Genomic DNA, 25,330 nt, shown 5'->3' with positions numbered 1-25,330 from the left:
TCAAATTTGCCCCTGTTTGGGTGTAAGCAAAAACACGCCGTTTTTGTGTGTGTCCCTTTAAATGCAAATGAGCTGCTGCTCCCCGCCCCCTTTCCAGAAGAGGGCGGAGCTTTAACAGCTCAACAACAACAAAGCTGGAGAATCTCACGCAGACAAAATGAGGAAAGTGTTCAGCCTTACATTGTTCAAACCGGAGTCGACACTGATGGAGAGACTCAGGAAGAACTTTTAAGATGTTTCTGAATGGTTAGTGGATAAATTGATGTAGTTGCTGTGGAGTTGATTCAACTCATCCACTAGCATGTGCCGTCATGTTCATCTTTAATCGTTGAATTGACCCTCGTTTGTGAAGCAGTCCAGTGTAAAATGACGGCATGTCAACAACACTCTACTACAACGACTCTTCCTGTTCTCTAAAGCAGCCCAACATGGCCACGCCCCCTTTGTTGTGTGTTCTCAGGGGCGGGGTTTATGTAAATTTTAGGGTTAGTGATGTCACCAATCCAGGAAGAACGCCATTGTAGTCCCTACCAGCCGTTTGTTGTAGTCCTTAAAAAGTGATTTCTGTAAAAGAAAATATCTCCCTTTGCATTGAACTTTGAGCGTCGTAACTTTGCAGATGTTGTTTATGATCAAACATCAACATTACACACTAACTAAAATTAAAAAAGTGAAATCATAATCAAGGACCCCTTTAAAAATAAGGTGTATATAGTATGCAGTAAGCTATAGTATTCCTTCCAGAACACATTTACGAGTCGTGTAAAGACTGTTACGTTTTGTGCTCATTCAGATTCACATTGTAGTGCTTTGACAATGTGGAATGAGGAACTAGATCTTGAAGGTCAGTGCTGAAAAGAAAGAGCAAGAGAGAGAGAGAGAGAGAGTGTAATCCACACACAGAGATATACAGCCACAAAAGAAAAGAGCGCAGAGTCAGCGGCTGCGAGGAGTGGACATCCAGCCGCTGTGTTCTCTGGCAGTGTTTCAGCAGGGCTTGCGTAAGAACATTCCCTCAGCCTGAAAAAATGCAAATCCTCCTCTGGGATGCGGCACCATTTTTACAGCGGCGAGCTCCCAAAGAATGAATATCGCAGTTGTGAACTTCTCCACAGTAAGCTGTGCCGCTACTCCACAAACACAACCGCGCATTAGCCACCTGAATATCTACCAACGTGTTGGGAGCGTCGACCGCATTCAGATGCAGCAGTGAATGTCCTAAATTATCACTCCATATGACTCACTTTCAAAATTTCAATGTTTATGCAGTGATAACCACAGCAGTGCTTACTGTGGGCGTCTTGTGGCTGTAAACAAGAAACATGGACACTACAAGAAACATCAGTAACATCAGGCATTGAGGACTCAATACAACACTAACACTGTTTACAGTCAGTGTTGACATAGTTAACTAAAAGTAAAACATATTTAAAAAAAATATGACTGAAGAATTTAAATGGAAATTAGAAGTGCTAAATCAAACTAAAATAAAATGAGTTTTGAGTTTGACATACTAAATATGATGAATAAAGATGACAAATGCACATAGCAAAATTGTTAAACCTTATGCTAGAAATTAAAATATAAATATAAAAATAAATTGAATTCAAAATATATATAAATACTATAATAGTTTCGAGTTTATATTTTTAAAAAAATGTTTGAGTTGACATACTAAAATTACTAAAAATAAATATAATAACGAATAAAAATGACAAACGCACACTAAAATTACTAAAACTTATGCTAAAATTAAAATATAAATATAAAAATAAAATGAATTCAGAATATATATATATAAATACTATAATAGTTTGTAAAAATATTAAAAAAACAATACATATTTAAAAAAACTTAAATTAAAAAAATGCTTGAGTTGACATACTAAAATTACTAAAAAAAAATATAATAACGAATAAAAATGACAAATGCACACTGCGACATTACTAAAACTTATGCTAAAATTAAAATATAAATATAAAAAATAAACCAAGTTCAAAATATATAAATACTATAATAGTATATAAAAATATTAAAAATAACAGTTTATATTATAAAAAATAAATTAAAATAAAATAAGTTTGAGTTGACATACTAAAATTACTAAAATTAAATATGATGAATAAAGATGACAAACGCACATAGCAACATTGTTAAACTTTTGCTAGAAATTAAAATATAAATATAAAAATAAATTGAGTTCAAAATATATATAAATACTATAATAGTTTATAAAAATACTAAAAAAAAAAAGTTTATATTTTAAAAAAAATTAAACTAAAAAAAATGTTTGAGTTGACATACTAAAATTACTAAAAATAAATATAATAACGAATAAAAATGACAAACGCACACTAAAATTACTAAAACTTATGCTAAAATTAAAATATAAATATAAAAATAAATTGAATTCAGAATATATATATATAAATACTATAATAGTTTGTAAAAATACTAAAAAAACAATACATATTTAAAAAAACTTAAATTAAAAAAATGCTTGAGTTGACATACTAAAATTACAAAAAAAAAATATAATAACGAATAAAAATGACAAATGCACACTGCGACATTACTAAAACTTATGCTAAAATTAAAATATAAATATAAAAAAATAAACCAAGTTCAAAATATATAAATACTATAATAGTATATAAAAATATTAAAATAACAGTTTATATTATAAAAAATAAATTAAAATAAAATAAGTTTGAGTGGACATACTAAAATTACTAAAATTAAATATGATGAATAAAAATGACAAACGCACATAGCAACATTGTTAAAACTTTTGCTAGAAATTAAAATATAAATATAAAAATAAATTGAGTTCAAAATATATATAAATACTATAATAGTTTATAAAATACTAAAAAAAAACAGTTTATATTTTAAAAAAATTAAACTAAAAAAATGTTTGAGTTGACATACTAAAATTACTAAAAATAAATATAATAACGAATAAAAATGACAAACGCACACTAAAATTACTAAAACTTATGCTAAAATTAAAATATAAATATAAAAATAAATTGAATTCAGAATATATATATATAAATACTATAATAGTTTGTAAAAATACTAAAAAAACAATACATATTTAAAAAAACTTAAATTAAAAAAATGCTTGAGTTGACATACTAAAATTACTAAAAAAAAATATAATAACGAATAAAAATGACAAATGCACACTGCGACATTACTAAAACTTATGCTAAAATTAAAATATAAATATAAAAAAATAAACCAAGTTCAAAATATATAAATACTATAATAGTATATAAAAATATTAAAATAACAGTTTATATTATAAAAAATAAATTAAAATAAATAAGTTTGAGTGGACATACTAAAATTACTAAAATTAAATATGATGAATAAAGATGACAAACGCACATAGCAACATTGTTAAAACTTTTGCTAGAAATTAAAATATAAATATAAAAATAAATTGAGTTCAAAATATATATAAATACTATAATAGTTTATAAAAATACTAAAAAAAGTTTATATTTTAAAAAAATACTAAAATTACTAAAAATAAATATAATAACGAATAAAAATGACAAATGCACACTGCGACATTACTAAAACTTATGCTAAAATTTAAATATAAATATAAAAAAATAAATCAAGTTCAAAATATATAAATACTATAATAGTATACAAAATTTTAAAATAACAGTTTATATTATAAAAAATAAATTAAAATAAAATAAGTTTGAGTTGACATACTAAACTAAATAGAATAAAAAATTAAAATGACAGTGACTTGAAGCAGTAATATGTTAAAAAAAAAGCACAATAAACTTGCCTATATAAGTCATTTCAACTTAAATGATATTAAAATGACTTGTAAAATGAGTTGAATCTAGCATAACATACAAAAAGTATGTAAAAAACATGTTGTCATGACTTATTGATCATATTTTTTCAGTAAAACACCATTGATAACCAAACTGAACTGGATTAAACACCGTTAAACTGTATTTAGCTGCGCTGTGTGTGCCGTAGAAAAATGCTCTGCTCGTGTACAGTACAAATAGCAAGAAAAAGAAAAATCGAGCGAGAGACAGAGACAAAGAGCACGCTCACCAGAAGACAAATCAGCCATGAACATATGCTGCGAAGAAGAAACAAGCCATTTGAACAGATTTACAACCTGATCGACTGATTAAAAACAGCTCTGAGACTTTTGTCAAAGACATCTCGACTTAAAAGAACAAAAAAGTCTGCGTTCCTACAGTATTTCACTGACGAGCCTCACGTCATATTTCAACTTTAAATCAAAAAAAAAAGAAAGAAAATAAGATGAGGGAAGAACAAGACACTAAACTTGGTTAAGCTATTTATCTGGCAAAATTATTTGCCAAAAAAAGGCAAAGTACAGCTATAGGTTTTATATATATATGAGACATTGTTGTCCAAGATATATTTTTCTCTTTTGATTTAAGGGTGAAACATGATGCAGGCGTGAGATTCACCTTCCTAACAATGTTTGACTTATTTAGCCTCATCTCAGCAGTGACACACACACTCAGACTCAAACCCACCCAGACATCAGCTCTATTGATCTCTGACATTGACGTGCGAGCGAGCGGCCCACGGGCCGTGAGAGTGCAGCGCAGACCTCTGGGGAGAAACTCGGGTATAATCCATCACCTCCCTCTTCTCTGCTCTCCTCCTGAGGAACAATCACACATCACAGGGTGTAAAAAAGCTACAAATTTTGACTGACTGATAAGTCACTCTGTTCCTGCTGTAGCTTCCATCAATCCCAAGGTGACTCCAGGCCTCCAGGAGGCGTACTAGTGTCTCAAAACAACACTACAGTCTACATAAACCTCTCGGAGCAATCTAGATGATATGAAAGCAACATAAAGAAAGCATGATTACAGCTTGTTTGCTATCGCAGCTTCTGCTTTGACAAGAAGCTAACGTACGTTTTCAAATAAATCAGTGTTTATGAACAAATCGATTGAGTAAACGATTCAATGACTCCCTCATAAAGACGCTCAATTGAATGAATCGACTGAATGAATGACTCATTGATTCACTCATAGGGTGGTATTAACTGCCTTTCCACTAATACAATACAGTGAATGACAACCGTCGGCGGTGCTTAATGATGTGACAGCTGAGATATGCAGCCTTCCCTTTGAGATGCAGAATTTTTGAGAAGAGTTTTTGAACAAATCAGTTTAGCGAATGATTCAATGACTCATTCATAAAGACAGTTGCTGAATTCAAAACCGTATACTAGTATACTACTCATACCATCTTTCTATGGCATAAATAGTAAGAGTAGTATGCTAGTATGAGGTTCCGGATTCAGCAAGTCACCCGTTTCATTCCTGAATGAATCGGTGTTTGAACGAATCAATTGAATGAATGGTTCACTGACTCGCATGTAATCAGTCACAATCTACTGGCTTAAATATGTAACATGCAGAAAGAATCTGTTTGCAATCCACAAACACAGACAATATTTAATATATTTTCATATATTTTATTTTATATATTAAACAACAAAATATAAATATAAAAATAAATTGAATTCAAAATATATATAAATACTATAATAGTTTATAAAAATACTAAAAAAAGAGTTTATATTTAAAAAAAAATTAAACAAAACATTTTTGAGTTGACATACTAAAATTACTAAAAATAAATATATAACGAATAAAAATGACAAACGCACACTGCGACATTACTAAAACTTATGCTAAAATTAAAATATAAATATAAAAAATAAATCAAGTTCAAAATATATAAATACTATAATAGTATATAAAAATATTAAAATAACAGTTTATATTATAAAAAATAAATTAAACTAAAATAAGTTGACATACTAAAATTACTAAAACTAAATATGATGAAAACATTTTTACTTATTAAAAATGAACATATATGCAACTATAATTTTAATTTATTTAATATTTTATATATAATAAATAACTGTTTATATATATATATATATATATATATATATATATATATATATATATATATATTTATTTATTATTTATATATGTATATATATATATATATATATATATATATATATATATATATTTATTATATATATATATATATATATAAATATAAAAAGTTATTATATATAAAATATTAAATAAATTAAAATTATAGTTGCATATATAAGTTCATTTTTAATAAGTATTATTATATTATTAAACATTAATATTATTAGTAGTATACTTATTTTATTATTATTATTATTATAGTATTCACGTTTTATACATATGTTTATAATGCAAAATTTTTTTGAATCAAATTTCCCATGTTGTATATATTGTTACCATGATATTTTCACATATTTTTGATTTCATATTATATTATATTATATTATATTATATTATATTATATTATATTATATTAAAAAATTTCCTATGTAATATTACAGCGATATGAATTTACTCATATTGAGAACCAAAATTTTGGTTCAAAAGTGAGATGCAACTGTTCTAAGTTTAATAAACTAGAGAAGTCCAGCATCTTTTCTTTGTGGAGTCTCTGCACTGACCCTGACGGAGGCCGAACAGTGTGAGAAGAGAGAAATGTGTTTATCGGTGATGAATGGCGATGGAGGGCAGGTCTCCATCAGTTCAGGAGCAGCTCGACCTCTTCTGCCACGGACACCTACAGAGCGTGTGCTACAGGAGTATCTTTACACAAACACGACTACACGAGCGTCGCTCTCTCTCTCTCTCTGCCTTCATTAAAATGGAGTTCCTAAAGCTCCCATTCATCTTTCTGACAGGCGTGCCATCGATCGACCTCGGTGCAGGATGCAATTCCAGGCCTTTAAATGACTCTGCGCTTGGTCACTCCAGTCGGACGGTGCTCCGGTAGCCGTAGTCCAGCGCTGCTGTGGAGAAGAGGGTCAGTTACTCAAACGAGGCGTCCACACCACGGCTCATTACAGCCCGACCACACCACGGGTCACGGCTCTGTGGCAGAAAGCCGCCGTCTTTGATTTGATGTGCTTGTATGGAGCGCATCAATGAGCGACCATCAATGCTGACCATACACTGACACAAACAGAGGAATCGATTGGATATTATTCCAGTATAGTTATTCCATTTTAGGTCTATAGAGTGTAATAAAGTCCGCTAGTGCACGCTGGAAATTAATATTTGCCTGGCGAAATATATATATATATATATATATATATATATATATATATATATATATATATATATATATAAAGACAATCACATATTATTATTAAAAATATATAATAAAATATAAGAGAGGTAGGAGACTCCATTTAAGAGGAGAACAAAAAAGTCAATATCAGCAAAGCTATTCATCTCTGACAATGGTGCATTTGTTCTTCTGTTGAGACCATAATTTTAACTGTCACATGCACAGGATACATGACCACGGTATACAGCGTGTGCATGCAAAAAAAACAGTTGTACGTACATAAATGCACATATAGACCAATAAAAGCTCAGTTACACACACTCTCTCTCTCAAGGGCCCGTGAGAGCATCACTGATCTCTGCCTCGCCTGAGGTGAGTTTTCCTCCATAACCTGAGGAATCCTTCCTGAGGCAAATATACATCATCACAGCTTCTAATGACCTTTAAAACACACACACATATTTCTCTCGCTGAGTAAACAGACTTTAAGAAGTCTATATTGTGCAATAAAATCTAAATGGCAGGTGCTTCAGGCAAAGGTTGCGACAGGAAGAGGAAATAGGATGGAGCAATTTCCCGATCCGTCTTCATCTTCCTGGAATCTCTTTAATCTCTCAATAACACACAAAAGTCATTATGGCACTCAATATCTGATCCCGATCACAATTCAGCAGCAACAGACATAATAAAGCCAATATCCTTTACACACACACATATGGGGTCCGAACCTGCCAATGGCTCCTGAATTTATTTATTTATCTGCCATAAAAATTGTAATGTGCAAAATTTCAAAAAGACAAAAATCTATTGTCATTTTGCTCCTCAAATGTTCATTTTTGTGGTCAGGAAACAAGGAGATTCTAATTGTCTTGTAAAGGGGATCTATTATGCCTTTTTTCAAAGTCTTGATGTTGTTTTTGTGCTCTACTAGAACAGGTTTTCATGCTTGAATGTTCATTATTCTCCATTGTTGCAGCTCCTCTCTTCCCAGTCTGTCAGTAACGCTCTGTTTAGTTCCTGTCTCTATGAAGCCCCTCCTTCTGAAAAGCACAATGTGCTCTGATTGGTCGGCTGGAGCAGTGTGTTGTGATGTGTTTGGGAAATGTCCCGCCCCTTACCATAACCGCCAGTTTCAACACACTACTAACTAAATCAACAAGGCCCCGCCCCTTTATTCTGCTTATGAATTATTTAAATGAGGAATATTGTGAAGAAAACTCAAGACTACAATGGAGGCGTTTCAGGGAGTTCAGAAACACTGACACTGATATAGAGAATAACTCCTGCTGGAGGGACTTTTTCATGCTGAAACAGGAACATTACACACTAAAGATAAATGAACTCTTCTGTGCCACTAGTGGAACCAAATAAAATTGCAAAAATAATGACTAATATTTTCCTAAAAGGCTTCCCAAACACTCCTAACCATTCCATTGTTTGGCCTAAACTCACGCTATTGGTTGAGCCACGTCATGATGACACGTCAGACCGAGAAATGTTTTGAAAACGCCACAGAACCACAACGTTTACACTCGACGGGATGTGAAGTCAACATGAAATACCCTTCATGACCCTTTTAACTTTATGTTTAGGATATTTAATAAGAAAAAATGGCAATATATGACAAGTGGTTGAAAAATAAGAGGGATTGATGATGTCAGCTGGAAAAAAAAAGTCATTACAGAGGTGGAGCAAGTTATTACATTTTGATGAAAGATTATGAAGATATTTTGTTCTTTGCAATAATATGTACCGATGAATCATTCACAATAAGACCAGGAATGTGCATGAAAGTAAAAATAGGGTGCATTTGATTTCGATATTGACTTTAACATTGAAAACAACAAATTTTATAGAGCTTAAAGAGGTCATGAATTGAGAAATCAACTTTTCCTTGAGCTTTTGATATATAAGAGGTTATCATACTATAAGAATATCCTGTAAGTTTCAGAACTGAAAACTTCCTTGTTAGTCCAATAAAAGCTTTTATTGACACCAGACCCAGCGAATGACTCGTGCCTATCTATAGGTGAAACTCCGCCTCCACAGAAGAAGTCAACGCCTACTTCATCATTGCAAAGTTAGCCCCGCCCACTGGTGTGTTAGTAAGATGAGGAGGAGAGAAGAGCGATACAGGACTAAAATAACATTACCTTTCAAGCTAGGAATATGGTTATTTATTTTCAACAATGTGAATGTCTCAGATGAGCTTTATTTATTTGTATTTGGTACATTTGACTGTGGATTCTTTGGTAAATCAAATGCATTTCGATGCAAACAGACTTTTACGATATGGACTCGACAGTAATGCAACAACATGTCAATAACTGAGTTCATTCTAATGCCTGATCTGATATTAATGATTCATGTACAGTCAGATGATCTTTGTCTGTGTGTCAGTAAATCAAACCAGTGACTAAACGCTCAACTTCACCTTGTTTCTCTTAGTAGGATGAAAATATGTCTGTTATTTAAATGGTGATTAAATTATATATAGAAAGAACGCTCCCTTTACAATCGCTGGAGCTGTCAATCAAACAGCCTGAGTTTATCAGTGCCTCGCTCCAAAACTCCCTTTTTATTCAACAAATCTCTTAGTTGCATTGCGTTTGCACTAGTTATGATAAAATCATTTGTTAGTGTGCAGAAATTAAGTTGCAATGACGAGATCACTGCTTTCATGCGCTCAACAACATGTCTGTAATCGACTACAATGTTCATCACTGCAACCTTTCATGCCACGATCTAAATATAATGCCATAGATCTAACTGTAATGCAGCACTTTTCATAATTAACCTTGAGAACTGTAATAGCAAAAACGCGCTAAAAGTTTTCGAGAGAGTGATAATCAGCTACTTCATATGCAAAGATGTCAGCCAATCACAGCAGTGGGCGTTTACACTGAAGGCTCTCAGCAGACACGCCCCTTAAAATAGAGCGTTCAAATCAGAGGCTAAAATCAGGGTAGGAAAAATGCCTTTTATTTCTAAATTATGACCATTTTTGATGTAAAAAGCATACTAACATTATAAAACAATGCAGTTCATGACCCCTTTAATACAACAGAAATTGTTTCAAAGCAGCTTCACAGTAACAAAAAGGAAAGTAACAGAATTAATGGTGCAAACTTCACCTTTAACAACAATAAAAGAACACTGCGATGTAAACCATGCATTAGATTTCAATTCCAAGTAGCGATATTTGACTAAAAAACTGTTTTATTTCCACAATTTTGTATGTGGTGGGTGCTAATTCTGAGCGCCACACACACACACACACACACACAAACGTGTCATCAACGAAAGCGTCCCCTATTTATCCCTACCTGTGAGGAAGATGGAAATTCTCAAATGGTCCCAAATGGAGCATGTCCTCTCTGCATTGGCTTTAATTAAGCGGCTGACAGTGACTGCGGCTCACAATTACAGACAGGCAGACAGTGCGGCTCGCGCCGGCGTTCACCGTGCACAAAGAGGCCGGGGGCCCGTCGCATAATGAATGCATTTTAACAAGATGAAACCAAACCAATTACAACTGCTGTCATATTCTGAAGTGCTCTGCTTAATGAATATAAGAACAATATGTTACCTAAAAGAGATTAAACCGCCGGCCGGTGCTACGCTCACTGAACTGCTAGCAAGTAACAATTGCGGAGCACTTCAAACATCACAAAAGGAGACAGTTTGTGTGTGTGTGGAAGAGAAATAGAGAAATAAAGATTAAAAATGAGAAGAAAGATGGAGAAAGAGAGGAAAAAAGACGTTTGGAATGGAATACTTACTGCTAACTGCAGTATATAGTTAATACTGGCAGTATTAAAAATAGTATGTGAAACTACCGTAGTGTACTACACTGTGCTGACCTCACAGCAAGGATGCATTAAATTGATTAAAAGTGACATTTAAAATGTTCATTCAAAAGATTTCTATTTCAAATAAATGCTGTTGTTTTTATTCATTAAAGAATCCTGAAAATAAATGTAATAATCATGGTTTCCACAAATATATGAAGCAGCACAACTGTTTTCAACATTGATAATAATCAGAAATGTTTCTTGAGCAGCAAATCAGCATATCAGAATGATTTCTGAAGGATCATGTGACACTGAAGACTGGAGTAATGATGCTGAAAATTCAGCTTTGATCACAGCAATAAATTACAGCTTACTATATATTCACATAGAAATCAGTTCTTATAAATTGTAATAATATTTCACAATTTTACTGTTTTTGCTGTATTTTTGATCAAATAAATGAAGTGTGTGGGGGCAAAAACATCAGAAATTGATCCCAAACCCAAACCCTAAAAGTATATATAATTACTAGGGCTGTCAAGCGATTAAATGTTTTAATCTAATTAATTACATGATGTGGCAATTAATTAATCTAATTAAATAAATAATTGCATATCAAATTTGAGTGAGAAATTACCCCTAAAAGATAATTTGAAGTCATTATCGTGTAAAGCATCAAATAGACATTACAAAAAGTAGCTTCAGAAAAAAATATTTTTTTATCAACATAAAATTCATGGAAATATGAAATTATTTTTACTGAAATTATACGCTAATTAAGAAACTAGGTGGTGGCGGTAAATGTCTTAATGATTAAGTAACTGAGTCATTCATTCGATTCATTGAGGATTCGCTGATTCGTTCAGGAGTGAAGTAAATGGTTCTCTTTATGAATAGGCCATTGAATCATTGGTTCAGTCGATTCGTTCAAAACATGGATTCAGAAATGAAACACCATTGTGTTGCTCGGAGATGGACAGTGCTGCTTTTTCTTTATATTTTTGTTTTGCAAAATTGTAAAAACAGACAATACTGTGTCTAAAATAACACAATATTAATTCTTATTTATTGAACTGATGTATAAAATATGTATTGCATTTGCACTCATGCTATCCGGGACGAAAACAGCACTTGTGTGATATTACTTAACTATATTATATGATGTAAAAATGACTCAAAAACTCTAGTAATGGAAGGTCAAGCTGAGCACATGTAGTTTTGTAGTGCTCTGATGTTATTTGATCTATTTTGGGTATAACACACATAGTAAATTAGCATAATGTGCAGTACACACTTGTTTTGTACATACTGCTTTAAAAATAAAATCTATAAATTCCCATTGTTCCTCTTCTCTTTTTGCATTTGTTTACTTTTTTTGTGTGTCAGAGAAGAGAGAGAGAGCTGCGCTTGAATTATATTTCATTATAGTTTGTGCACTTTTATATTTACTTTAAATCTTGACACAACAGAGATAAATCATTGAGCAGAATGTAAGCTATGCCATCCATCATGACGTCTTACCAGCTGCTGCCGACTTGTTTGCCATTTCTTACATCATAATCCATTACAGAATGAATCCAGCGCTGATGTCACGTGCAACCAGTCTCAGAAAATTGTGAAATATTATTGCAATTATAAAAAATGGTTTTCTATATTAATATATTTTCAAATGTCATTTATTTCTGTGATCAAAGCTGGATTTTCAGCATCATTACTCCAGTCTTCAGTGTCACATGATCCTTCAGAAATCATTCTTATATGATGCTTTGAAATATTATCAATGTTGAAATCAGCTGTGCTGCTTCATATTAGCTCACACACTGTTAATTCTGCCAGTGAGAGACTACGGAAAACCCGAACATGCATGAGAGAAACAGTGGAGAGGAGGATCGTGTCTCAAGGTGCTCAGCGGAAGATTTCCTCAGGCAAGGCGAGAAAAAATTTATATATGTAATAACATGAGCTCATTGGTTTGGATTCCAGGGTAATGGAGCGAACACTCTGGGAATGTTTCTCTAGCAGTCACACACACACACACTGATATACCTTTACTTTCAGCAGCTCTTCTCATTCATAATGCTGTACCGATAAGAGACTGTAAGCCTCTGAAAGTCCTAATGACTGAATTTAACACTCCTCTGTTGCTTTTAATGAATTACTCAAATGTTTTTCACTCGATATTGACCTGGAGAATCTCCTAAGTACTAATGGGAATATCAAGGTAGAATAAGAAACGCTCCACACTGTCCTTCAACATTTTCTTTTCATGAAACATCTCAAACCTTGATAGAGTCTTAGTGTGAGAAACAAGAATGAGTGTATATATTGCTGTCACGAATGTATAAATGCGTCAGCCGCAGTGAAGTGAAGCACAATCTAAACCATAGTAGAGAAAGAAAAAGACTTAAATTTAGGTCCGTTACTACCACAAATCTATCGTATGACTATCGTAAAACTCAGAATATAGTGTACTGTAAGTCATAAGTCAATATGGACTACTTTTATTAGGTTTTTATGAAGCTTTTTGAAGCTTGACAGTTGTATATATATATATATATATATATATATATATATATATATATATATATATATATGTGTGTGTGTGTGTGTGTGTGTGTGTGTGTGTGTGTGTGTGTGTACCGTATATATATAGCTTGACAGATGTGGTCTCCATCTATATATATACACAAACAAATAATATTATTACTTTAAAAAAATAAAATCCCGGTCATCATATTGGGCTGAAATAAAGAATAAATAAAAATAATAAATATATAATAATTTATTAAAATAAAATAAATACAAATAAAAAGTACATACAGTAAACCTTTTTAATATTTTAATAATATAAAATTATTATTTAAAAAAAAAAACTATATGTATATATAGTAAGATATATAGATATAAAGATACAGATATAATTAAACAAATAATATTATTACTTTAAAAAAATAAAATCCCGGTCATCATATTGGGCTGAAATAAAGAATAAATAAAATAATAAATATATAATAATTTATTAAAAAAAAAAAAAAAAAAAAAAAAAGTACATACAGTAAACCTTTTTAATATTTTAATAATATAAAATTACTATTTATAAAAAAATACTATATGTATATATATATATATATATATATATATATATATATATATATATATATATATATATATATTATAAATATATATACGAAATAATTATATTACACAAATAATATTATTACTTAAAAAACATTTCCGGTCATTAAACATAATAAATAATTTAAAAAACCAATAAAGAATAAAAAATTATAATTGAATTAATTTATTCAAATAAAATTAAATAAATAAAAATAAAAAGCAAACATTATAACATTATAAACATTATAAAAATGTATATAGCATATAGCCAACATTTTTAATATTTTAATACTATAAAAAATTATTATTATTTAAAAAAAAACTACACTATTAATAACTATTAATACTAGAAATAATGCTATTTCTTTAACAAAAGCCCATCCGAACGTCATATTGAGCTTAAATAAAGAGTTGTGATGTGTTCTACAGGTCCAGATGATCTAGAGAGCTGCTGTACAAAGCCTTGATCGGATTATAGTGGGGTTGTGTGTGTGTGTGTGTGTGTGTGTGTGTGTGTGTTGATTACGGGACTCTTGAGTAATTAGTGTGATGGTCATGAGTGTTTACTGCAGTACAGATGAGACCATTAGACAACAGATTTAAGAGGGGGTGCCAGCACGTCCTACACCAAATCCATCACCACAGACTCACTTAAACCAGATGATCCATCACAATGGATGCTCAAACACACCGCGATATGGCAGAAGACACATCTGCTGTACCTGTTCATACTTCAATTCCCTGAAGCTCAGGAGATGACCTGAGAGAAACAACACAAACGCTTCCTGCTGATTTGACCAAGCATGCAACCATACGTCCATCTGATGAAAATGTAGTCGCCTGTGAAAGACCGAAAGATACTAAAGTACACAAACAAGATGCAAAAGCATTGAGAGCATGAAGTACTGTGGCTTTGTGTTACTGTTATGGTATCAAACATCAGTATTCAGTGTCAGTTAATCACATCGAGCTTGATATAAATATGTCAGCAGTTTAATAACCTGCTCGGTAAGATTCCCTTTAATCTGCTGAGCTGAAAGAGAAAAAATGAATGAAGAAGATGACCGTTTATGATAACACATGCTATATTGTCATGAGGATGCAACAGTATTTGCGTTGCATTACAAATTGCAGGTGAATTTCAAAATGCAACCATGCATTAAATCCACACTGTTCCCACAGTCCTGAAAATCCTGGAAATATCAGGGTAAGTGCGATATCCTTTCCTGGAAAAGTCACGCAAGTTAATCAAATCTTAAAAGGTCACGGAAATGCCATTGAAATTGCTTTAGTCAATATAAATTTCACTATATATATATATATATATATATATATATATATATATATATATATATATATATATATATATATATATATATATGAGAATAATGGAAATGACAAAAAACAGAAACAAACAAACAAAAAATTGTGAAAAAAATTTATTTTGTTGGGGGAACAGAAGCTTGTCACTAACATCTCATGTCAAATTTCATTTCAAAATAAAAAGTTATTATATATAGCATAAAGGAAATAACGAAAAAGCCTATTTTTAGGACCATTAATATTTTTTTTGCATAGCAACTTTATTTTATTTTTACAAAGCAAGCACATTTTACCCCAATTTGCATTACTGTGATACAAAAAATATTTTTTATTACTTAAATAAGAGAAAAATACATTATTTATTTTTATTTAGCATACAATTATGCACAATTTCCTCCAAATTCTTGTTACCATAATTAAAAATATATAATTATATTTTTTACTATTAGTAATATTATTATATTATTATACTACTATTACTATTATATTTTATCATTTTAATTACTATTATATTTTACTGTAGTGTGAAAGAATATTTATTTAAATAAATATTTAATATTTAAATAATTAAATAATTTAATATTTAAATAATATTTATTATTTATATTAACATTCATATTACTTTATATTTTAGAAATTATTTTTTATTATTCATTACTGAATTTTATAAAAAAAATTATTTACTAATGCAATAATAATCACTGTTGATTATAATGGATATTACAATAAAATAAAATAAAATAAAATAAAATAAAATAAAATAAAATAAAATAAAATAAAATAAAATAAAATAAAATAAAATAAAATAAAATAAAATAAAATAAAATAAAATAAAATAAAATAAAATAAAATAAAATAAAATAAAATAAAATAATAAAATAAAATCCAGATTTATTGTGTTAGGTTATCAAAATCTAGCCTTAAAAATGTTTCATATCTAAACCTAAAAAGAAAATAATTATTTATCTCTTAAACAGCATTTCTTTTCTGCTGATGTAGCAAAGATCATGTGGTCAGAGAAAATAATAACAACCAATAATATCACAACCTACTTTCCAAATCCAATCAAATTCCGACGGATCAAATCCAGTCCTCCCCTACATCATTTCCCACTGAATATTCAGCTTCACTCAGAAACACATCACATTACGCTGCTGAACGTGTTACAAATGCCATTTCTCCTCTTAATGGATGCAGAAATGCGGTCAGGTCCACGGCTGCTTCCTCAAGACTCCAGTGAGTAATGAGGAGAGGAGAAAGAGGAACAGATGTGAGGACGCAGGGTTTCTATTTCAGTGCACACACACGGAAGAGCGCAAAGCAAACACACGGACACAATCTGGACACACAGAAGAAGAGTGTATGATTCTCCTCATCCACTCCGGTGATATGAATCAGATGATGATGATGAGAAGCCAGCGGATGAGGCATTGGCTGATAAGACCACGAGACATTAAATACAGTCAGTTTATGTGTGGATTATACAAGTGGGTGAATCTCACAAAGCCTGTCAAGAACATCACTGGGTCATATTTCACCTCATGATAAACAGATTAAATGGTATACAGAATAGCAAATGAGCTCTATTTTTTGGACCATTCAAATGTTTGCATTGTGACATTAGTTTCATGTCAATGAAGCACATTTTTATTCAAACTGCACAGCTCCTTTAAGGCTTGTCAGTAAATGGCCACTGTTATGATTGGCTAACGTCATTGGATAGGAAATAGGGGTGTAATGCTACATGTATTAGTCCCAAACGGTTACGGTACGGACATCACAGTTCGGTGCACACAGTCAGACCACGAATACAGTAAGCCACAGACGATCCAGAAGGGGGCGTGCGCGGTAATGCAACACTGTTTGCTAACCTCCAGAACAGGAAAAAGCCAATGCCCACTCGGTATTACACATAAATGAGAGTTTTGAAAACATTATCCATATAAAACCGTCATTTACAGACAGAGCTTACAGAGTTTACTATGGTTTGTTGATGCAGCTGCTGTCAGATTCAAAACTCTCCATTACATATAATCCTCCGATCAGATCCGAGACACCATTAAAATAAACCATCCACTTATTTCTGATGCTGGCGTCCTTCTGAAGTCTGTACAGAAATGAGCAAACGAGCTGTTTAATCTGGACGTGTCAAAGCAAATGTTCTTTCACTCCTCCATTTGTCCTGTTGTCCACAGACAGACAGAGAGTACGGGGGGGGTGGGAGGACCAAATGTTTTAATTATTAATTAATTAATTTGCATAGTCTTTTTATTTAAAGGTGCCGTAGAACGTCTTTTCAAAAGATGTAATATAAGTCTAAGGTGTCCCCTGAATGTGTCTGTGAAGTTTCAGCTCAAAATACCCCATAGATTTTTTTTTATTAATTTTTTTAACTGCGTATTTTGGGGCATCATTAACTATGCACCGATTCAGCGCGCGGCCCCTTTAAATCTCTCGCTCCCTGCCCTCCCGAGCTCTCGAATATAAGTGCAGTTATACAGTGCATAAACAAAGTTCACACAGCTAATATAACCCTCAAATGGATCTTTACAAGATGTTCGTCATGCATGCTGCATACATGCATCAGATCATGTGAGTATAGTATTTATTTGGATGTTTACATTTGATTCTGAATGAGTTTGAGGCTATATGCTCTGTGGCTAACGGGCTAATGCTACACTGTTGGAGAGATTTATAAAGAATGAAGTTTATGAAGTGTTTATGAATTATACAGACTGCAAGTGTTTAAAAATGAAAATAGCGACGGCTCTTGTCTCCGTGAATACAGTAATAACGATGGTAACTTTAACCACATTTAACAGTACATTAGCAACATGCTAACGAAACATTTAGAAAGACAATTTACAAATATCACTAAAAATATCATGATATTATAGATCATGTCAGTTATTATCGCTCCATCTTCCATTTTTCGCTGTTGTTCTTGCTTGCTTACCTAGTCTGATGATTCAGCTGTGCACAGATCCAGACGTTAATACTGGCTGCCCTTGTCTAATGCCTTGAACATGGGCTGGCATATGCAAATATTGGGGGCGTACATATTAATGATCCCGACTGTTACGTAACAGTCAGTGTTATGTTGAGATTCGCCTGTTTTCGGAGGTCTTTTAAACAAATGAGATTTATATAAGAAGGAGGAAACAATGGAGTTTGAGACTGTATGTCATTTCCATGTACTGAACTCTTGTTATTTAACTATGCCAAGATAAATTCAATTTTTCATTCGAGGGCACCTTTAAAATTATGCTAATTTTCCTGCAAATTAATTAAAAAATATATAATTATTTTGAATGTAATGTGGACAAATATTTTTTTATTTTTACATTATTTTTAAATTATATTTTATTATATTATTATTATTTATAATTTGTGTTTTATTAATCATTATTTAATTTTATTACAAATTAATGTAATAAGAATCATCAAAGAGAATAATGGAAATTACAAGAAAAAAAGAAAAAATAAATAAAATAAAACATCAAGAGTCATTGTGTTGGGGGACAAATGTACTAAACTGGCATAAAAAATTAAATTAAATTGTAGCAATGCAAAATAAATACATAATTGAAGGTCCTGAAAATAAATGTTATTGTTTTTATGCAACACATTATTTCTATTTAATTTAATTATTAATATACGCATTTTTCAGAAGTATGACCCAGACATGTTTTCATGAGGTTAACCCAAGTAGGACATTTGGGGGTGTTTTCTCAACGCTGCATCCGAACAGATAGACGGCGAGCTGAGAGGAGACAGAACTGAGACGCCGAGCATCCACAAACGTGACAGAGAGTGGTGAGTCTGCTCCGCGGCTCTGACAAAAACATTTGTCACGTCGCAACATGAGTCCTGGGACTCTGATAAAGCAATCCTGCGCACTTTATTTCTGTTTGAGGTGAAGATACGGCCACACACCCTGGAAAACACATACACACACACACACACAGTCCAGTTGGCGCTTACCTCTCTGTCCTTGAGTTTCATGGCCAGGACGAGTTGGTGTCTGTGGTTGCTCAGTGCCTCGCGATAGTTCCCCTTGGAGAAGAAGGCCGACCCCAGGTTTCCGTGAGCGCGACATTCGCCTGTCTGGTCACCTGAGAGAAACCAGAGCTGGGTTAGAAAGTTTCCATACACACACCAACACGACAAAAGAGCATCTGAGGAAAATGTGTTCAGCAACTTTCCAAAGGTGGTTGTTTCAGTTCATTCGCTGATTCAAACTGGTTTATCAACTGGTGGAGGTCAATCTAAACTAACATAAAACAAGCTACTACTCTATTAAAAAAAAAAAAGATTTTTCAAAGTTGTAAATAAAACAAGGACTAATAGAGTATTTCTACTTCAAAATTTCACATTTAATTCAATGTTACTTGCTGTTTCTTTGTAGTTTTTGTGAAATTTATTAGCAATTTCTGGGTAAAAAAAGTTTCAAAGTAAATTCTGCACATTTTTTGACCACATGACTTTTTTTTTTTTTTTTTTCTCAATAGACTTGGGATTTTTCGGTGTATTTTTGCTTTTCAGCAGCTCAAAAACCTCTCAGAAGCAAATGTTATTTTGCCAGAGAAGTTGCATTGCTCAGAAGCTGATGAGAAATGTTTGAGTTCCAACTGAGATGTTTGATTGCAGACTTTGGGCTCTTGGAAATTCAACTGGAGACATATTTGAGGTCTCTTCTGAAAACTCGTGAGAATGCTGGGATTTTCTTAGGAGAAACATCTGAGAAGCAGAAGACTTAACCAAAAGTCTCTATTTTCTCTCCATTTATTCTCATTGCTGGCTGAGAGAAACAAACTGAGATATTAAAGAGATCTCAGGTCTATCCATTTAACAAACTAATTTGGGTGTTTTTGTCAGATTTGACAAGAAAGGGAAATAAATCTGATTAAATTTTTTTTGCTAAATCTGACCAAATTAGACAGTTTTTGTTGGTAAAACGGACAAAATCTCAAAGTTTCTGACCAAACCTGACAAGACTGGACTGCTTTTATGCTAAATCTAACAAAATTAGACAGTTTTTGTTGGTAAATCAGACAAAATTATATAAATTCCAACTGCTTAATTGTTTATATCGTCGCAAAATGTAAACTGTATTAACGCCCTGCTGAAATCTGCTAAATGTGACTATAAGACATGGAGATATTAAATGGGTCATGACATAAGAAATCAAATTCACCTTGATATTTTGACACACAGTACAGTCCAAAAGTTTGGAACCACTAAGATTTTTAATGTTTTTAAAAGAAGTTTCGTCTGCTCACCAAGGCTACATTTATTTAATTAAAAATACAGTAAAAAACAGTAATATTGTGAAATATTATTACAATTTAAAATAACTGTTTTCTATTTGAATATATTTCACAAAGTAATTTATTCCTGTGATGCAAAGCTGAATTTTCAGCATCATTACTTCAGTCTTCAGTGTCACATGATCCTTCAGAAATCATTCTAATATGCTGATCTGCTGCTCAAGAAACATTTATGTGTACAATTGTACAAAATATTTGTGTACAATATTTTTTTTCAGGATTATTTGATGAATAGAAAGTTCAAAAGAACAGTGTTTATCTGAAATCTAATCTTTTGTAACATTATAAATGTCTTTACTGCCACTTTTGATTGATTTAATGCATCCTTGCTGAATAAAAGTATTCATTTCTTTAATTTCTTTTCAAAAAAATAAAAATAAAAATTCTTACTGACCCCAAACTTTTGAACGGTAGTGTATAATGCTACAGAAGCTTTGTATTTCAGATAAATGCTGTTCTTTTGAACTTTCTATTCATCAAGGAATCCTGAAAAAAAAACTGTTTTCAACATTGAAAATAATCATAAATGTTTATTGAGCAGCAAATCAGCATATCAGAATGATTTCTGAAGGATCATGTGACACTGAAGACTGGAGTAACGATGCTGAAAATTCAGCTTTGCATCACAGGAATAAATTACTTTATCAAATATATTTAAATAGTACACAGTTATTTTAAATTGTAATAATATTTCACAATATTACTGTTTTTTTTACTGTATTTTTAATTAAATAAATGTAGCCTTGGTGAGCAGACGAAACTTCTTTTAAAAACATTAAAAATCTTAGTGGTTCCAAACTTTTGGACTGTACTGTATAAGAGGTCTTTGTACCTTTAAAACATTCTGCAAGTTTCTTCATTTTAAACAATTCTTCATTTTATTTAAGCATGCTCCAAAAACGTCTCATTTTGATCTTGCGTAAATATGAATATATAAGCTAATATAGTGTATATATGTAGTGAAATGATTCATTGAACTAAAATGCTGTGGACACTGAATGACTTGCCTGAGGTAAATGTAACGTTACGTGAGATATTATTATTCTTAAAGGGATAGCTCACCCAAAAATAAAATTCTGTCATCATTTAGTCACCCTAAAGTTGTTCCAAACCTGTAAGAATTTCACAAAGGAAGATATTTTGTAACCAGTTTGTAACCAGGCCACTTTGGGGCACCACTGACTTCTATAGTAGGAAAAGAAAAAAATACTATAGAAGTCACGCCCAGTGCACGCCCCCTTCTGGATTGGAGAGTGGATCGCCTGTGACTGACTGTAGTTGTTGCCTAACTGTATGCACCGAAACATGCCGGCCGTACCGTGACGGTTTGGGACGAATGCATGTACCGTTACACCCCTATTTCCTATGCAATGATGTCAGCCAATCATAAAAGAGGCCATTTACTAACAAGCCTTAAAGAAGCCGCCGGATCATTTCAGACAGAGGGTCAAAATGAAGGTTGAAAATAATTGTTTTTCTGCACATATATATATGCAAAACATCATTAACATTAACATCATGACTTTCTGTAAAGCTGCATTGAAACAATGTGTATTGCAAAAAGCACTATACCAACACATTTGACTCGACTCATCAGTGGTTTGAGGTGAATGTACAAGATTACACAGCAATGACATCATGGTGGTCGAGCACCTGCGACATCTGCAGATGTTCTTATCAGACTTTCATCCCGTGTGCGAGCGCAATCAGCCGCTCTGACAGGAGCGAGAAGAAAGAGAGGGAAAAACCGAGAGCGCGAGCCAAGACATCAGCTGTGTACTAATGTGTGAAAAGTGAGAACTGAACCTCAAACACAAACATTCACAGTTCAGGTGCTCATGATATGTGAGACAGAGAGAGGAGATAGACAGGGTGAGAAACAGTCGACTCTAAAAGGCTTTCATGCCTTAAAGTCGAGCTGTAAAACCTCTGACATTCAGGAGCCGTGAAGAGAATATCTAGGATCTCACTGTTAGATGTATACCTCACCATATTTACACTGCTCCTGTGCTAACAACACAAAAACGTGTGGCATTTTGGGAAAAAAGGCAAAGAGACTTTTAATTAAAAAAGTCCCATGAAGCCTAATTACTGTGAGACCTTATCAGCGTGAGCTCGGTTAGGTCAAAATAATTAACTTTGTGAGAAGGTACCAAAGCTTTTCGTGCACAAGGTCACCTGAACGTCCATCACCGGATGTTTAACCAAATAAATTAACTATATCATCACACAGCTTGTTATATAAAGTTTTTTTAATTTAGGTTGAAATATAATAAGTTTAGGTTGAAGTATTAAAATTACTGAAACTAGAACTGAAATCCACATAAAATAAAGCTAAACAGAAATAAAGAAACACAATTACTAAAATTTAACTACAATTACAATAGAATATATAAAAAGAGCTTGTTTGAAATATTAATAAGTACTATAATTGTAACACTAAAATAACACTTGTCATACAAAGGATGGACATATGGTCAATAAAAATGAAATTATGGTGCAAATAATCAAAGGTCTTCACACAGTGTGGCTCACCTAAAGTTTTGGCCACCTCCAGGTCCTGCTGCATGTAGGCGGTGCTCTTCTCCGTGTTGCCCAATGACCAGTAAGCGCTGCTGAGTGCCGAGAAGACAGAGCCGCGCAGTTTGAGGCTGCAGGTGCCGATCTTCAGCGCCGCCTCCAGGACCACCACCGAAGCGCCGTGATGGGAGGCGGTCAGAAGCTCCTGACCAATCACAGACACCACCACAAAGGGGCTCTTGTCCAGCTTCATCTTCTGCAGCTGCTGGTACGTGGGCTCCAGGGATTCTGCCGAGACCAGACCGACAATCAGACACCAAACAATTACTCAGTCTTCTCAGATTTACTGCAGTAAATCTATCTAGATGATTTATATTGCACATTTTACATTTATCAAACATCAAATGTACAAACTTGAGAGATTTGAAAACAAGAACGAGAACAGAACTGATCAAATTAGACAGTTTTACTGGACAAAATTAGACCATTTCTGACCAAATTTGACATAACTGGACTGTTTTTGTTTGTTTGTTTGTTTGTTTTTTTGGTAAATGGGACAAAAGTAGATAATTCCTGACCAAATTTGACATAACTAGGCTGTTTTTTGGTAAATCTGACTAATTTAGTCCATTTTTGTTGGTAAATGGGACAAAATGACATCATTTCTGACCAAATTTGACATAACTAGGTCGTGTTTTTTTGATACACCTGACTAAATTAGACCGTTTTTGTTGGTAAATGGGACAAAATTATACAGTTTCTGACCAAATCATACACAACTGGACTGTTTTTTGTTGGTAAATGGGACAAAATTAGACCATTTCTGACCAAATTTGACATAGCTAGGCTCTTTTTTTGGTAAATCTGACTAATTTAGTCAATTTTTGTTGGTAAATGGGACGAAATCATACCGTTTCTGACCAAATTTGACATAACTAGGCTGTGTTTTGGTAAATTTGACTAATTTAGTAAATTTTTGTTGGTAAATGGGACAAAATTAGAAAGTTTCTGATCACATTTGACATAACTAGGCTGTTTTTTTTGGTAAATCTGACTAATTTAGTCCATTTTTGTTGGTAAATGGGACAAAATTAGATCATTTCTGACCAAATTTGACATAACTAGGTCGTTTTTTTGATACACCTGACTAAATTAGACCGTTTTTGTTGGTAAATGGGACAAAATTATACAGTTTCTGACCAAATCATACACAACTGGACTGTTTTTTGTTGGTAAATGGGACAAAATTAGACCATTTCTGACCAAATTTGACATAGCTAGGCTCTTTCTTTGGTAAATCTGACTAATTTAGTCAATTTTTGTTGGTAAATGGGACAAAATCATACCGTTTCTGACCAAATTTGACATAACTAGGCTGTTTTTTGGTAAATTTGACTAATTTAGTAAATTTTTGTTGGTAAATGGGACAAAATTAGAAAGTTTCTGATCACATTTGACATAACTAGGCTGTTTTTTTGGTAAATCTGACTAATTTAGTCCATTTTTGTTGGTAAATGGGACAAAATTAGATCATTTCTGACCAAATTTGACATAACTAGGTCGTGTTTTTTTGATACACCTGACTAAATTAGACCGTTTTTGTTGGTAAATGGGACAAAATTATACAGTTTCTGACCAAATCATACACAACTGGACTGTTTTTTGTTGGTAAATGGGACAAAATTAGACCATTTCTGACCAAATTTGACATAGCTAGGCTCTTTCTTTGGTAAATCTGACTAATTTAGTCAATTTTTGTTGGTAAATGGGACAAAATCATACCGTTTCTGACCAAATTTGACATAACTAGGCTGTTTTTTGGTAAATTTGACTAATTTAGTCAATTTTTGTTGGTAAATGGGACAAAATTAGAAAGTTTCTGATCACATTTGACATAACTAGGCTGTTTTTTTGGTAAATCTGACTAATTTAGTCCATTTTTGTTGGTAAATGGGACAAAATTAGATCATTTCTGACAAAATTTGACATAACTAGGTCGTGTTTTTTTGATACACCTGACTAAATTAGACCGTTTTTGTTGGTAAATGGGACAAAATTATACAGTTTCTG

The 25,330-nt window shown here is 32.4% G+C and overlaps 1 protein-coding gene across 3 annotated transcripts in view; it reads right to left on the bottom strand.

The window, feature by feature from the left end:
• Nucleotides 1-25,330, bottom strand: part of ttc28 (tetratricopeptide repeat domain 28) — a 345,699-nt gene that overhangs the window by 102,770 nt on the left and 217,599 nt on the right. For all 3 annotated transcript variants that reach the window (XM_048181318.1, XM_048181319.1, XM_048181320.1), the window contains 2 exons: nt 23,276-23,548; nt 19,395-19,525 (listed from right to left, as the gene is read on the bottom strand). In XM_048181318.1, coding sequence (XP_048037275.1) covers nt 19,395-19,525; nt 23,276-23,548 — 404 coding nt within the window. The remainder of the gene's footprint in view (nt 1-19,394; nt 19,526-23,275; nt 23,549-25,330) is intronic.

Source organism: Megalobrama amblycephala, linkage group LG2 (genome assembly GCF_018812025.1).
Source record: "Megalobrama amblycephala isolate DHTTF-2021 linkage group LG2, ASM1881202v1, whole genome shotgun sequence".
Classification (NCBI taxonomy): Eukaryota; Metazoa; Chordata; class Actinopteri; order Cypriniformes; family Xenocyprididae; genus Megalobrama; species Megalobrama amblycephala.
The sequence above is the reverse complement of the archived record's forward strand: the minus strand, read 5'-3'. Positions and strand labels throughout refer to the sequence as shown.